The sequence below is a fragment of the Delphinapterus leucas genome, chromosome 7, assembly GCF_059928025.1.
Source record: "Delphinapterus leucas isolate spDelLeu-1000000601 "Yukka" chromosome 7, BTC_Dleu_Yukka2, whole genome shotgun sequence".
Lineage (NCBI taxonomy): Eukaryota > Metazoa > Chordata > Mammalia > Artiodactyla > Monodontidae > Delphinapterus > Delphinapterus leucas.
In genome coordinates this window covers 62,034,022-62,046,380 of record NC_143135.1, presented here as the reverse complement: position 1 = coordinate 62,046,380, position 12,359 = coordinate 62,034,022, and the positions used below count along the sequence as shown (strand labels likewise).

Here is a 12,359-nt window from a genome sequence, read left to right as displayed (position 1 = left end):
GCACCTTCCTTTCTCTCCCACCATACTTTTGTTCCATTAATTTTTGTTTGTTTACTTTTTTGTTTGTTTTTTTTTTTAACAACTTCATTGGAGTATAATTGCTTTACAATGCTGTGTTAGTTTCTGCTGTATAACAAAGTGAATCAGCTATACGTATGCATATATCCCCATATCCCCTCCCTCTTGCGTCACCCTCCCACCCTCCCCATACCACCCCTCTAGGTGGTCACAAAGCACCTAGCTGATCTCCCCTTGTGATGCGGCTGCTTCCCACTAGCTATCTATTTTACATTTGGTAGTGTATATATGTCAATGCTACACTCTCACTTCGTCCCAGCTTACCCTTCCCCCACCCGGTGTCCTCAGGTCAATTCTCTAGGTCTGCATCTTTATTCTGGTCCTGCCCCTAGGTTCATCAGAACCATTTTTCTTTTAGAGTTCATATATATGTGTTAGCATATGGTATTTGTTCTTCTTTTTCTGACTTCACTCTGTATGACAGACTCTAGGTCGATCCACCTCACTACAAATAACTCAGTTTCATTTCTTTTTATGGCTAATATTCCATTGCATATATATGCCACCTTCTTGATGGACACTTAGGATGCTTCCATGTCCTGGCTATTGTAAATAGAGCTGCAGTGAACACTGTGGTACCTGACCCTTTTTGACTTGTGGTTTTCTCAGGGTATATGCCTAGTAGTGGGATTGCTGGGTTGTATGGTAGTTTTATTTTTAGTTTTTTAAGGAACCTCCATACTGTTCTCCATAGCGGCTGTACCAATTTACATTCCCACCAACAGAGCAAGAGAGTTCCCTTTACTCCACACACTCTCCAACATTTATTGTTTGTAGATTTTTTTTTTTGTGGTACACGGGCCTCTCACTGTTGTGGCCTCTCCTATTGCGGAGCACAGGCTCCGGACTCGCAGGCTCAGCGGCCATGGCTCACAGGCCCAGCCACTCTGCAGCATGTGGGATCTTCCAGGTCCGGGGCACAAACCTGTGTCCCCTGCATCAGCAGGCGGAATCTCAACCACTGCGCCACCAGGGAAGCCCTGTTTGTAGATTTTTGATGATGGCCATTCTGACCAGTGTGAGGTGATTCCTCATTGTAGTTTTGATTTACATTTCTCTAATGATTAGTGATGTTGAGCATCCTTTCATGTGTTTGTTGGTAATTTGTATATCTTCTTTGGAGAAATGTCTACTTAGATCCTCTGCCCATTTTTGGATTGGATTGTTTGTTTTTTTGATATTGAGCTACATGAGCTGGTTGTATATTTTGGAGATTAATGCTTTATCAGTTGGTTCGTTTGCAAATATTTTCTCCCATTCTGAGGGTTGTCTTTTTGTCTTGTTTATGGTGTCCGTTGCTGTGCAAAACTTTTTAAGTTTCATAAGGTCCCATTTGTTTATTTTTGTTTTTATTTCCTTTTCTCTAGGAAGTGGGTCAAAAAAGGATCTTGCTGTGATTTATGTTATAGAGTGTTATGCTTATGTTCTCCTCTAAAAGTTTTATAGTGTCTGACCTTACATTTAGGTCTTTAATCCATTTTGAGTTTATTTTTGTGTATGGTGTTACAAAGTGTTCTAATTTCATTCTTTTACATGTAGCTGTCTAGTTTTCCCAGCACCACTTATTGAAGAGGCTGTCTTTTCTCCATTGTATATTCTTGCCTCCTTTATCAAAGATAAGGTGACTGTATGTGCATGGGTTGATCTCTGGGCTTTCTATCCTGTTCCATTGATCTATATTTCTGTGTTTGTGCCAGTACCATACTGTAGCTTTGTAGTATAGTCTGAAGTCAGAGAGCCTGATTCCTCCAGCTCCATTTTTCTTTCTCAAGATTCCTTTGGCTATTCGCGCTCTTTTGTGTTTCCATGCAGGTTGTGAAGTTTTTTATTCTGTGAAGAGTGCCAGTGTAGTTTGATAGGGATTGCACTGAATCTGTAGATTGCTTTGTGTAGTATAGTCATTTTCACAATGTTGATTCTTTCAATTCAAGAACATGGTATACCTCTCCATCTGTTTGTATCATCTTTAATTTCTTTCATCAGTGTCTTATAGTTTTCTGCATACAGTTCTTTTGTCTCCTTAGGTAGGTTTATTCCTAGGTATTTTCTTCTTTTTGCTGCAGTGGTAAATGGGAGTATTTCCTTAATTTCTCTTTCAGAGTTTTCATCATTAGTGTATAGGAATGCAAGAGATTTCTGTGCATTAATTTTGTATCCTGCTACTTTACCAAATTCATTGATTAGCTCTAGTAGTTTTCTGGTAGCATCTTTAGGATTCTCTATGTATAGTATCATGTCATCTGCAAACAGTAACAGCTTTACTTTTTTACCGATTTGGATTCCTTTTATTTCTTTTTCTCCTCTGATTGCAGTGGCTAAAACTTCCAAAACTGTGTTGAATAATAGTGGTGAGAATGAGCATCCTTGTCTTGTTCCTGACTTTAAAGGAAATGCTTTCAGTTTTTCATCATTGGGAACGATGTTGGCTGTGGGTCTGTCATATATGGCCTTTATTATGTTGAGGAACGTTCCCTTTATGCCTACTTTCTAGAGAGTTTTTATCATAAATGGGTGTTGAATTTTGTCAAAAGTTTTTCTGCATCTACTGAGATTATTATATGGTTTTTATCCTTCAGTTTGTTAATATGATGTATTACATTGTTTGATTTGCATATATTGAAGAATCCTTGCATTCCTGAGATAAACCCCACCTGATTATGGTGTATGATCCTTTTAATGTGCTGCTGGATTCGGTTTGCTAGTATTTTGTTAAGGATATTTGCATCTACGTACATCAGTGATATTGGCCTGTAGTTTTCTTTTTCTGTGGCATCTTTCTCTGGTTTTGGTATCAGGGTGATGGTGGCCTCGTAGAATGAGTTTGGGAGTGTTCCTCCCTCTGCTATATTTTGGAAGAGTTAGAGAAGGCTAGGTGTTAGCTCTTCTCCAGATATTTGATAGAATTCGCCTGTGAATCCATCTGGTCCTAGGCTTCCGTTTGTTGGAAGATTTTTAATCACAGTTTCAATTTCAGTGCTTGTGATTGGTCTCTTTATATTTTCTATTTCTTCCTGGTTCAGTCGTGGAAGGTTATGCCTTTCTAAGAATTTGTCCATTTCTTCCAGGTTGTCCATTTTATTGGCGTATAGTTGCTTGTAGTAATCTCTCCTAATTCTTTGTATTTTTGCAGTGTCAGTTGTTACTTTTCCTTTTTCATTTCTAATTCTGTTGATTTGATTCTTCTCCCTTTTTTTCTTGATGAGTCAGCCTAATGGTTTACCAGTTTTGTTTATATTCTCAAAGAACCAGCTTTTAGTTTTACTGATCTTTGCTACTGTTTCCTTAATTTCTTTTTCATTTTTTTCTGATCTTATCTTTATGATTCCTTTCCTTCTGCTAACTTTCGGTTCTTTTTATTCTTCTTTCTCTAATTGCTTTAGGTGCAAGGTTAGGTTGTTTATTTGAGATGTTTCTTGTGTCTTGATGTAGGATTGTATTGCTATAAACTTCGCTCTTAGAACTGCTTTTGCTGTATCTCATGGGGTTTGGGTCGTTGTGTTTTCATTGTCATTTGTTTCTAGGTATTTTTTTATTTCCTCAGTGATCTCTTGGTTATTAAGTAGTGTACTGTTTAGCCTCCATGTATTTTTTTTTTTTTTTACAGATTTTTTCCTGTAAATGATATATAGTCTTATTGTGTTGTGGTCAGAAAAGATACTTGATACAATTTCAATTTTCTTAAATTTACCAAGGCTTGATTTGTGACCCAAGACATGATCTATCCTGGAGAATGTTCCATGAGCACTTGAGAAGAAAGTGTATTCTGTTGTTTTTGGATGGAATGTCCTGTAAGTATCAATTAAGTACATCTTGCTTAATGTGTCATTTAGAGCTTGTGTTTCCTTATTTATTTTCATTTTGGATGATCTGTCCATTGGTGAAAGTGGGGTGTTAAAGTCCCCTACTATTATTGTATTACTGTCGATTTCCCCTTTTATGGCTGTTAGCATTTGTCTTAGGTATTGAGGTGCTCCTATGTTAGGTGCATATTTACAATTGTTATATCTTCTTCTTGGATTGATCACTTGATCATTAGTTAGTGTCCTTCTTTGTCTCTTGTAATAGTCTTTATTTTAAAGTCTGTTTTGTCTGAGAATTGCTACTCCGGCTTTCTTTTGATTTCCATTTGCATGGAATATCTTTTTCCATCCCATCACTTTCAGTCTGTATGTGTCCCTAGGGTTTGAAGTGGGTCTTTTTTAGGCAGCATATGTATGGGTCTTGTTTTTGTATCCATTCAGCCAGTCTATGTCTTTTGGTTGGAGCATTTAATCCTTTTATATTTAAGGTAATTATCGATATGTAGTTTCCTATTTCCATTTTCTTAATTGTTTTGGGCTTGTTTTTGTAGGTCTTTTCCTTCTCTTGTGTTTCCTGCCCAGAGAAGTTCCTTTAGCATTTGTTGTAAAGCTGGTTTGGTGGTGCTGAATTCTCTTAAGTTTTGCTTATCTGTAAAGGTTTTAATTTCTCCATCAAATCTGAATGAGATCCTTGCTGGGTAGAGTAATCTTGGCTGTAGGTTTTTCCCTTTCATCACTTTAAATATGTCCTACCACTCCCTTCTGGCTTGCAGAGTTTCTGCTGAAAAATCAGCTGTTAACCTTATGGGGATTCCTTTGTATGTTATTTTTTGCTTTTCCCTTGTTGCTTTTAATATTTTTTCTTTGTATTTTATTTTTGATAGTTTGATTAATATGTGTCTCGGCATGTTTTTCTTTGGGTTTATCCTGTATTGTACTCTCTTTGCTTCCTGGATTTGATTGACTATTTGCTTTCCCATGTTAGGGAAGTTTTCGACTATAATCTCTTCAGATATCGTCTCAGACCCTTTCTTTCTCTCTTCTTCTTCTGGGACCCCTGTGATTTGAATGTTGGTGCATTTAATGTTGTCCCAGAGGTCTCTGTGACTGTCCTCAGTTCTTTTCATTCTTTTTTCTTTATTCTGCTCCCTGGCAGTTATTGCCACTGTTTTATCTTCCAGGTCACTTAACCTTGCTTCTGCCTCAGTTACTCTGTTATTGATTCCTTCTAGAGTGTTTTTAATTTCAGTAATTGTGTTGTTCATCAATGTTTGTTTGTTCTTTAGTTCTTCTGGGTCCTTGTAAAACATTTCTTGTATTTTCTTCATTCTATTACCAAGATTTTACAGCATCTTTACTGTCATTACTCTGAATCCCTTTTCAGGTAGACTGCCTATTTCCTCTTCATTTGTTTGGTCTGGTGGGTTTTACCTTGCTCCTTCATCTGCTGCATGTTCCTCTGTCTTCCCATTTTGCTTAACTTACTGTGTTTGGTGGTCTTCTTTTCACAGGTTGCAGGTTCATAGTTCCTGTTGTTTTTGGTGTCTGCCCCCAGTGGGTAAAGTTGGTTCATTGGCTTGTGTAGGCTTCCTGGTGGAGGGGTCTGGTGCCTGTGTTCTGGTGGGTGGGGCTGGATCTTGTCTTTCTTGTGGGCAAGGCTGTGTCTAGTGGTGTGTTTTGGGGTGTTTGTGAACTAATATGATTTTAAGCAGCCTCTCTGCTAATAGGTGGTGTTGTGTTCCTGTCTTCCTAGTTGTTTTGGCCTGAGGCACCCAGCACTGGAGCTTGCTGGCCATTGGGTAGATCTGTGTCTTAGCATTGAGACAGAGATCTCTGGGAGAGCTCTCACCAATTGATATTACGTTGGGCTGCGAGGTCTCTGGTGGTCCAGTGTCATGAACTCAGCTCTCCCACCTCAGAGGCTCAGGCCTGACACCCGGCCGGAGCACCAAGCCCCTGTCAGCCCCATGGCTTAGTAGAAAAGGGAGAAAAAAAGAAAGAAATAATTATAGTAAAATAAAATAATTAAAATTAAAAATATAAAAAATATTAAAATTTTTTTTAAAAGTAATAAAAAAAATGAGAAGAGTAACCAAACCAATAAATACATCCACCAATGTTAACAAACGCTAAAAACTATACTAAAGATAAACATAAAGATCAGAGACATGTCCGTCCGAGACAGCAAAACCCAAGTCTACAGTTGCTCCGAAAGTCCACTGCCCCAATTTTGGATTGATTCCTTGTCTATGCAGGTATTCCACAGATGCAGGGTATCTCAAGTTGATTGTGGGGATTTAATCTTCTGCTCCTGAGGCTGCTGGGAGAGATTTCCCTTTCTCTTCTTTGTTGGCACAGCTCCTGGGGCTCAGCTTTGGAGTTGGCCCCGCCGCTGTGTGTAGGTCGCCCTCAGGCTTCTGTTCCCACCCAGACAGGAGGGGTTCAAGCAGCGGCTGATTAGGGGCTCTGGCTCACTCATGCTGGGGGGGTGGGAGGGTTATGGTAGTTATAAGTGGAATGAGGGGCGAGTCAGCGGCGACAAGAGGCTGGCATGACTTTGCAGCAGCCTGAGGCATGCCATGTGCTTCCCCCCGCCCCCCGGGAAGATCACGGGACCCTGGCAGTGGTGGGCTGCACAGGCTTCTGGGGGGAGGGGGCAAGGGCAGGGGCGTGTGGATAGTGGCCTGTGCTTGCACACAGAATTCTTGGTGGCTGTAGCAGTAGCATTTGCATTTCATGCCCGTCTCTGGTGTCTAAGCTGATAGCCGCGGCTCACACCTGTTTCTGCAGCTCATTTAGGTGGTGCTCTGCCTTCTTTGGGCCGACAGGGAAGGATCCCCTCTCCTCACGCACCCTCAAACAATGGCCTCTTGCCTCTTAGTCAGTTCTAGACTTTTTCCTGGACTCTCTCCCGGCTACCTGTGGCGCACTAGCCCCCTTCAGGCTGTGTTCATGCAGCCAACCCCAGTCCTCTCCCTGGAATCTGACCTCCAAAGCCCGAGCCTCAGCTCCCAGCCCCCACCCACCCTGGTGGGTGAGCAGACAAGCCTCTCAGGCTAGTGAGAGCTGGTCGGCACCGATCCTCTGTGTGGGAATCTCTCCGCTTTGCCCTCTGAACCCCTGTTGCTGTGCTCTCCTCCGTGGCTTGAAAGCTTCCCCCCAGCCCACCTGCTGTCTTTGCCAGTGAAGGGGCTTCCTAGTATGTGGAAGCTTTTCCTCCTTCACAGCTCCCTCCCAGTAGTGCAGGTCCCATCCGTGTTCTTTTGTCTCTGTTTTTTCTTTTTTCTTTTTCCCTACCCAGGTATGTGAGGATTTTCTTGCCTTTTGGGAAGTCTGAGGTCTTCTGCCAGCGTTCAGTAGGTGTTCTGTGGGAGTTGTTCCACATGTCGATGTATTTCTGATGTATTTGTGGGAGGAAGGTGATCTCCATTTGTTACTCCTCCGCCATCTTGAAGGTCCATCCCTGTTCCACTAATTTTATACTCTGAAATTTTCAAACACTGTGTTTAAAATTGTGTCTGTCAGTATTTCACTTGTGATATGTTTGAGAACACATTCTAGCCTCCTGGAAAATATGGTATCCAATTTGTGGTTGAATTATTTTCTTTAATTATGATATTTGTAGTACTTTTGGAAGAGAAATTAGCCTCTCAGTATTGGCACCCATGTTGATCACTGTGGGAAGAAATGCTTTAAAAATGTATTGGTAATAAGCTTTCAAGTTTCCTCCGTGTCTTCTCATGGCTTGATAGTGCATTTCTCTTTGGTGTTGAATAATATTCCATTGTCTGGATGTAGCACAGTATGTTTATTCATTCACCTACTGAAGGATATCTTAGTTGCTTCCACGTTTTGGCAATTATGAATAATACTCTTGTAAATATCTGCAAAAAAAAAAAAAACATATTCCAGGGTGTTTTGGGGACTACAAAATCTATATTAATGTACTATCAGTTAAACATTTTATGAAATTTTCACATACAGTACTGTTCTCAGTTATAATTTCATTATTAGTAATTATATGACATATTTGTATGTCTGCAACTGTGATTGAAAGTAAATAACACAAGATCATGGCTTAACATATGAATAAACCTCTGTTATTTAAGGAAAGAAAGTTGTTTTATTTTGAAATCTGTCATGGTCATCCTCTACAACCAGATGAAAAATGAATCACTTAATATAATACCAGGTATCATTCCAGCAGGAAAACCTAAGGAGTTCTGTTGTACAGAGCCTACAAGAGCAAGTGAGTCATAAACCCAAAGCCATTAACACCTCAAGTCATTGGCTTAGCTAATTTCTTAAAGAAGTATATAATACAAAATATTCAGGAGATTTCTTTATAGTACTGTGATGGTTAATTTTATGTGTCAGTTTATTTAGGCTATAGCACCAAGTTATTTAATCAAACACTAATCTAGATGTTGCTGTGAAGGTATTTTGTACATGTGGTTAACATACAACTGGTTGACTTTAAATAAAGGAGGTTACTCTTGATAATAGATGTAAGCCTCATGCAATTAGTCGAAGGCCTTAAAAGCAAAAATGGAGGTTTCCCAGAGAAGGAATTCTGCCTCAAGTCTGCAACACCAACTCCTCTTGAGATTCCAACCCGCTTGCTGGTCTGTCTTATATATTTCAGACTTACCAGTTTCCGTGATTGCAAGAGTCAGTTCCTTAAAATCAGTCTCTCTTTGTATCTCTGTCACTCTCTCCTATTAGTTATTAATCTGGAGAACCCTAACTGATACAAGTACTAACACATTTAATAATAGCTAATATTATATAATACTTACGTAGCACTTATTATATTCCAGGCAGTTATCTAAGCATTTTACATATATTAAGTCATTTAATTCTTATAACAGTCATATAAGCTACGTAGTATTACTTTCATTTTACAGAAGAATAAGCTAGGGTGCAGAAGCTTTAAATGATTTGCCCAAGGTCACACAGGTAGGAGGTAGAAGAGCTAGGATTCAATCCTAGGAAGTCCATTTTCTGCTACATACTTCACAAAATGATAGGTTGTGTTCCCGGACACAAATCACAAGACAAATGATCAAGAACAGACCTTCATTTAATTCTTTTTCTTCTCTGTTTGTGATGGATTCAAGGTTGGAACCGGTACCATTATACTTGCTACTGGCCTAATGTTAACACTACTATGAGCAGTTAACATTTATTAAGCATATTAACTGTATTCTAAACTCTTACATACACTATCTCAGTTAATTCTTTCAATAATCATGTGAAGTTGGTTCTATTATTTACTATATTTTGCAATGCAATAGAACATTATGAACCCAAACTCAGTTCTCTCTGACTCCACAGTCTGTAGTCGTGATTCTTTCTGTTTCTTGGGGTATCATGGAATCCTAAGAATTTTAAGGAATCTTATTGTTCAACTAGTTAAAGGATGTATCCAATGCAGGATGTTTTATGTAGTACCCCATCCAGTGTCATCCCAAATTTCTCTACCATTGCAGAAGCCTGAGCAGGTCAGCTAGGTGTGAGCTAGTGGACTGAGGACCAGGTATGACATATTTTCTGAGGCAGTCTAAAGCAGAGAGTGTGGGTGTGGCAGATCCAAGCTGGAGGTTACAAGGAGGAAGTTGAAAGTCAGGACGCTGAGCAACAAAATGCAAATATAATTCCAACAAAGAAGTAGTGGGCTTGTAATTGAAAGGATCCAGGTGAGAACTAGATTGAAGCAAATACTTGCCGGGGATACTTTAACAGGCCAGTAGCTGTATGGTTGGAATGTCAGGCTACTTTAAAAGTATAGCATTGAGATACAGAGTTTACTGTTTCCATTATGGGACTGTTCTAGTTGTTAGAAAGTTCTCCCATGATGGAATAAAAGCATGCTTTCTTAAAATTCTACCCATTACTTGTAATTCTGCAACACAGAGCAAATATACATTCTTTGCCATCAGTTTGAAAACCATCAATTATCCCCTTTTTCTACTCTCAACCTTTCCTACCAAGTATTTATCTGATATAAGCATCACATAGAGCTTTTTGAGAGACATTAGCAGTCTCAATTATGTGTTATTTTAAACATTAAGTAAGAGTGTAAGAATAGGGTAATAAACAGTGAAGTATCTACCCACATTGTAATGGTGCTAACTGAAATAAAATCATTTGGAAGGGCTTTCTAAAAAAAGGGATGATAACAAGTCAGCCACATTTAGTTATAGCCCAAATATTTAAAATAAACTATACAGCTTTACTCATGAGGAACATGTCAGTAAAAACAGAAAAAGAGCTCTGAGGAGCTAGAACCAATTCTGCATTCTCTTAGAAATTTGTCAGGATTAAGTTAAATAATGCAAATAAAGTGCTTAGCACACTGCTTATCAGTAAATACCCCCAAAATGAAAGTTATTAAATATAGGGAGCAATTCCTATTGACAGACACATTCATGATCCTGAGGAGTGAAATCTCACAGTTTGATAGTAAAAGAAGGCAGGGAAAGAAAAATTAAAAGCAAAAAGCAAACATAAAAAGTGCCATAGTCTGAGACCATTGTGCATGAGATAAACAGTCTGAAGCAATTATTCTGCTATAGCAGAGAAATAATTAATGTTCAAAGTAGTTTAAATTATTTTGTGTGATTTCCTTAAGAGGAAAGGAACAAGCATATTTTAGAAAGGCTTCCATGCAAAATAAAATTTTTATTTTAAAGGATTAAGCTCAAAGATACCTGTGAAACTCTTTAAAATGATTATTCCACATGGTTTCAGATAGCTCAATGTTTGTTTGGCTTGGATTGGTTTGGTGTTGCTATGTCAGATTATTTGACAACATCCTTTCAACACCCACTGACTAAATGCCTTATGTGGGGAAATGAATGAGACCAGATCCTTGCCCTAAAGTAGGTAATTATCTAGAAGGAAGACAGATGCACTCAAGTAAGCACCCAAGTAGATTAATATCAAGTGCTAAAGTAGAGATGGATGCAAAATTTTATGGCAACACAGAGCAGGTTTATTAAATATGAATTATCTAATTGCTGCCAAGGAAATCCTGAGCAAAATGTTATTACCTAGAATTGAAAGTTCTTGCTCTCTAGAACTTGTAGTGCAACATTAAATGGCTTTGTTTTCTAACGTTTTGCTGGGACTATGGTAAAAATGACTCCCTATTGAGACAAATATTTTTTCATCACAATTGATTGGTTCTGAGTAATAGAAAGCAAAGTGGGCATAAGAAACACTTAAGCAATCACTTCTTCACTCTTTCAACACATTTTTATTGAGTGTTTAGAGTTCCCACTTTGTGTCCCATACTAAGGATACAAGATGAATGAGACCCCAGTGTTTGTAGTGGGAGCTGGTGTCCTGCCATGGAAGGAACACTGGCCTGGAGCCAAAGGGCTGGGGTAGGAATTCTGCTTCCTCAACTTACAGCAGTGTGATTTTGAACCTGCCCCTCTTAACCTGTACAATGAAAATAAAAATATTTGCCTTGATAGTTGTTTTCAAGGTGGAGCTGTATAAGTAAAACACCTAATTTGTTTTGGTTTTGGCACACAGTACATGCTCAATAAATGGAAGCTATGTACATGACAGTGCTTGTCTTTAAGAAGCTCATAGTCCAGTGGGGGTGTGCAGAAGTGCAGTCTATAATATAAGATGATGTCACATAATAGAGAGTGCTTAAGCTTGCTGTATAGAAAAAGGAGGGCTTCTTAGAGCAGGCAGCTTGAGAAAAATCTTGAAGAATGCAATGACAGTAAATAGAGTGGGAGGAGTTTCTAGCAGACGGAGCAGCATTTGCAAAGGTATGGTGTTTGAAAGAGAAAGCGTATTTTTTTCCCCCTAGGAATTGTAAGTAGCTCTGCGTGGCTAGAACACAGGGTTTCTGTCTGGTGGAGCATGGTGGGAGGTAAGACTGGAGCGTGGATAGGATCAGATTAAGAACCTTACTTGATCTCTAAGGATTTAGGTAGTAGGAAGCCATGGGAAGATTTTAAGTACAAAATAATGCAGTTCAATAATAATAGCATGTAGACTGTTAGGAAGCTACACCCATGGGGCCAAAACAAACAAACAAAAAGTAGCTTTTCTTGTGAAAAATCCCTGGGGCAAATACTGATTTTGAGAGGGCAATGTGTAGTACCATGTAGTCTGAGAAGGGCTGCATGTAGTCTGTGCTTTCGGAGCCCTTGAGAGAGTCCATGTGGATACAGTACTGTAAGCTTGGCTTGGCTTTGGTCTTTTTAGCTAAAATGGTATCCATTCAATATCAATGGTCATCAGTAGTCCTTATCTATGGGTTTGGTGAATATAGGGTAGCAAAACTGAGTATTAATCAGGTTCAAACAAAAAATACACCTAATGATAGAATATAGCTGACATCCTAAATGCCTATTCTGTTGTAGCTTTCATACCTTTGAAGTTCCTTTGATGGGAGAGATGCACCAAGGACAAGAACAGGCAAAGAGACACTTTGTTACTAGATGGGCTTTG

At 39.1% G+C, this 12,359-nt stretch overlaps 1 protein-coding gene across 2 annotated transcripts in view; it reads left to right on the top strand.

Annotated features, from left to right (window-relative positions):
- LOC149748752 (disks large 1 tumor suppressor protein-like) overlaps positions 1-12,359 on the top strand; it is a 588,852-nt gene that overhangs the window by 366,404 nt on the left and 210,089 nt on the right. The window contains exon 4 of one of the 2 annotated variants that reach the window (XM_089914187.1): positions 3,771-4,574. The exons of the other annotated variant lie outside the window; for it this stretch is intronic. Within the exon in view, the coding sequence (XP_089770313.1) occupies positions 3,771-3,776 (6 nt within the window). The 3' untranslated portion in view covers positions 3,777-4,574. Of the gene's footprint in view, positions 1-3,770; positions 4,575-12,359 lie in introns of those variants that run through there. 2 annotated transcript variants of the gene reach the window in all.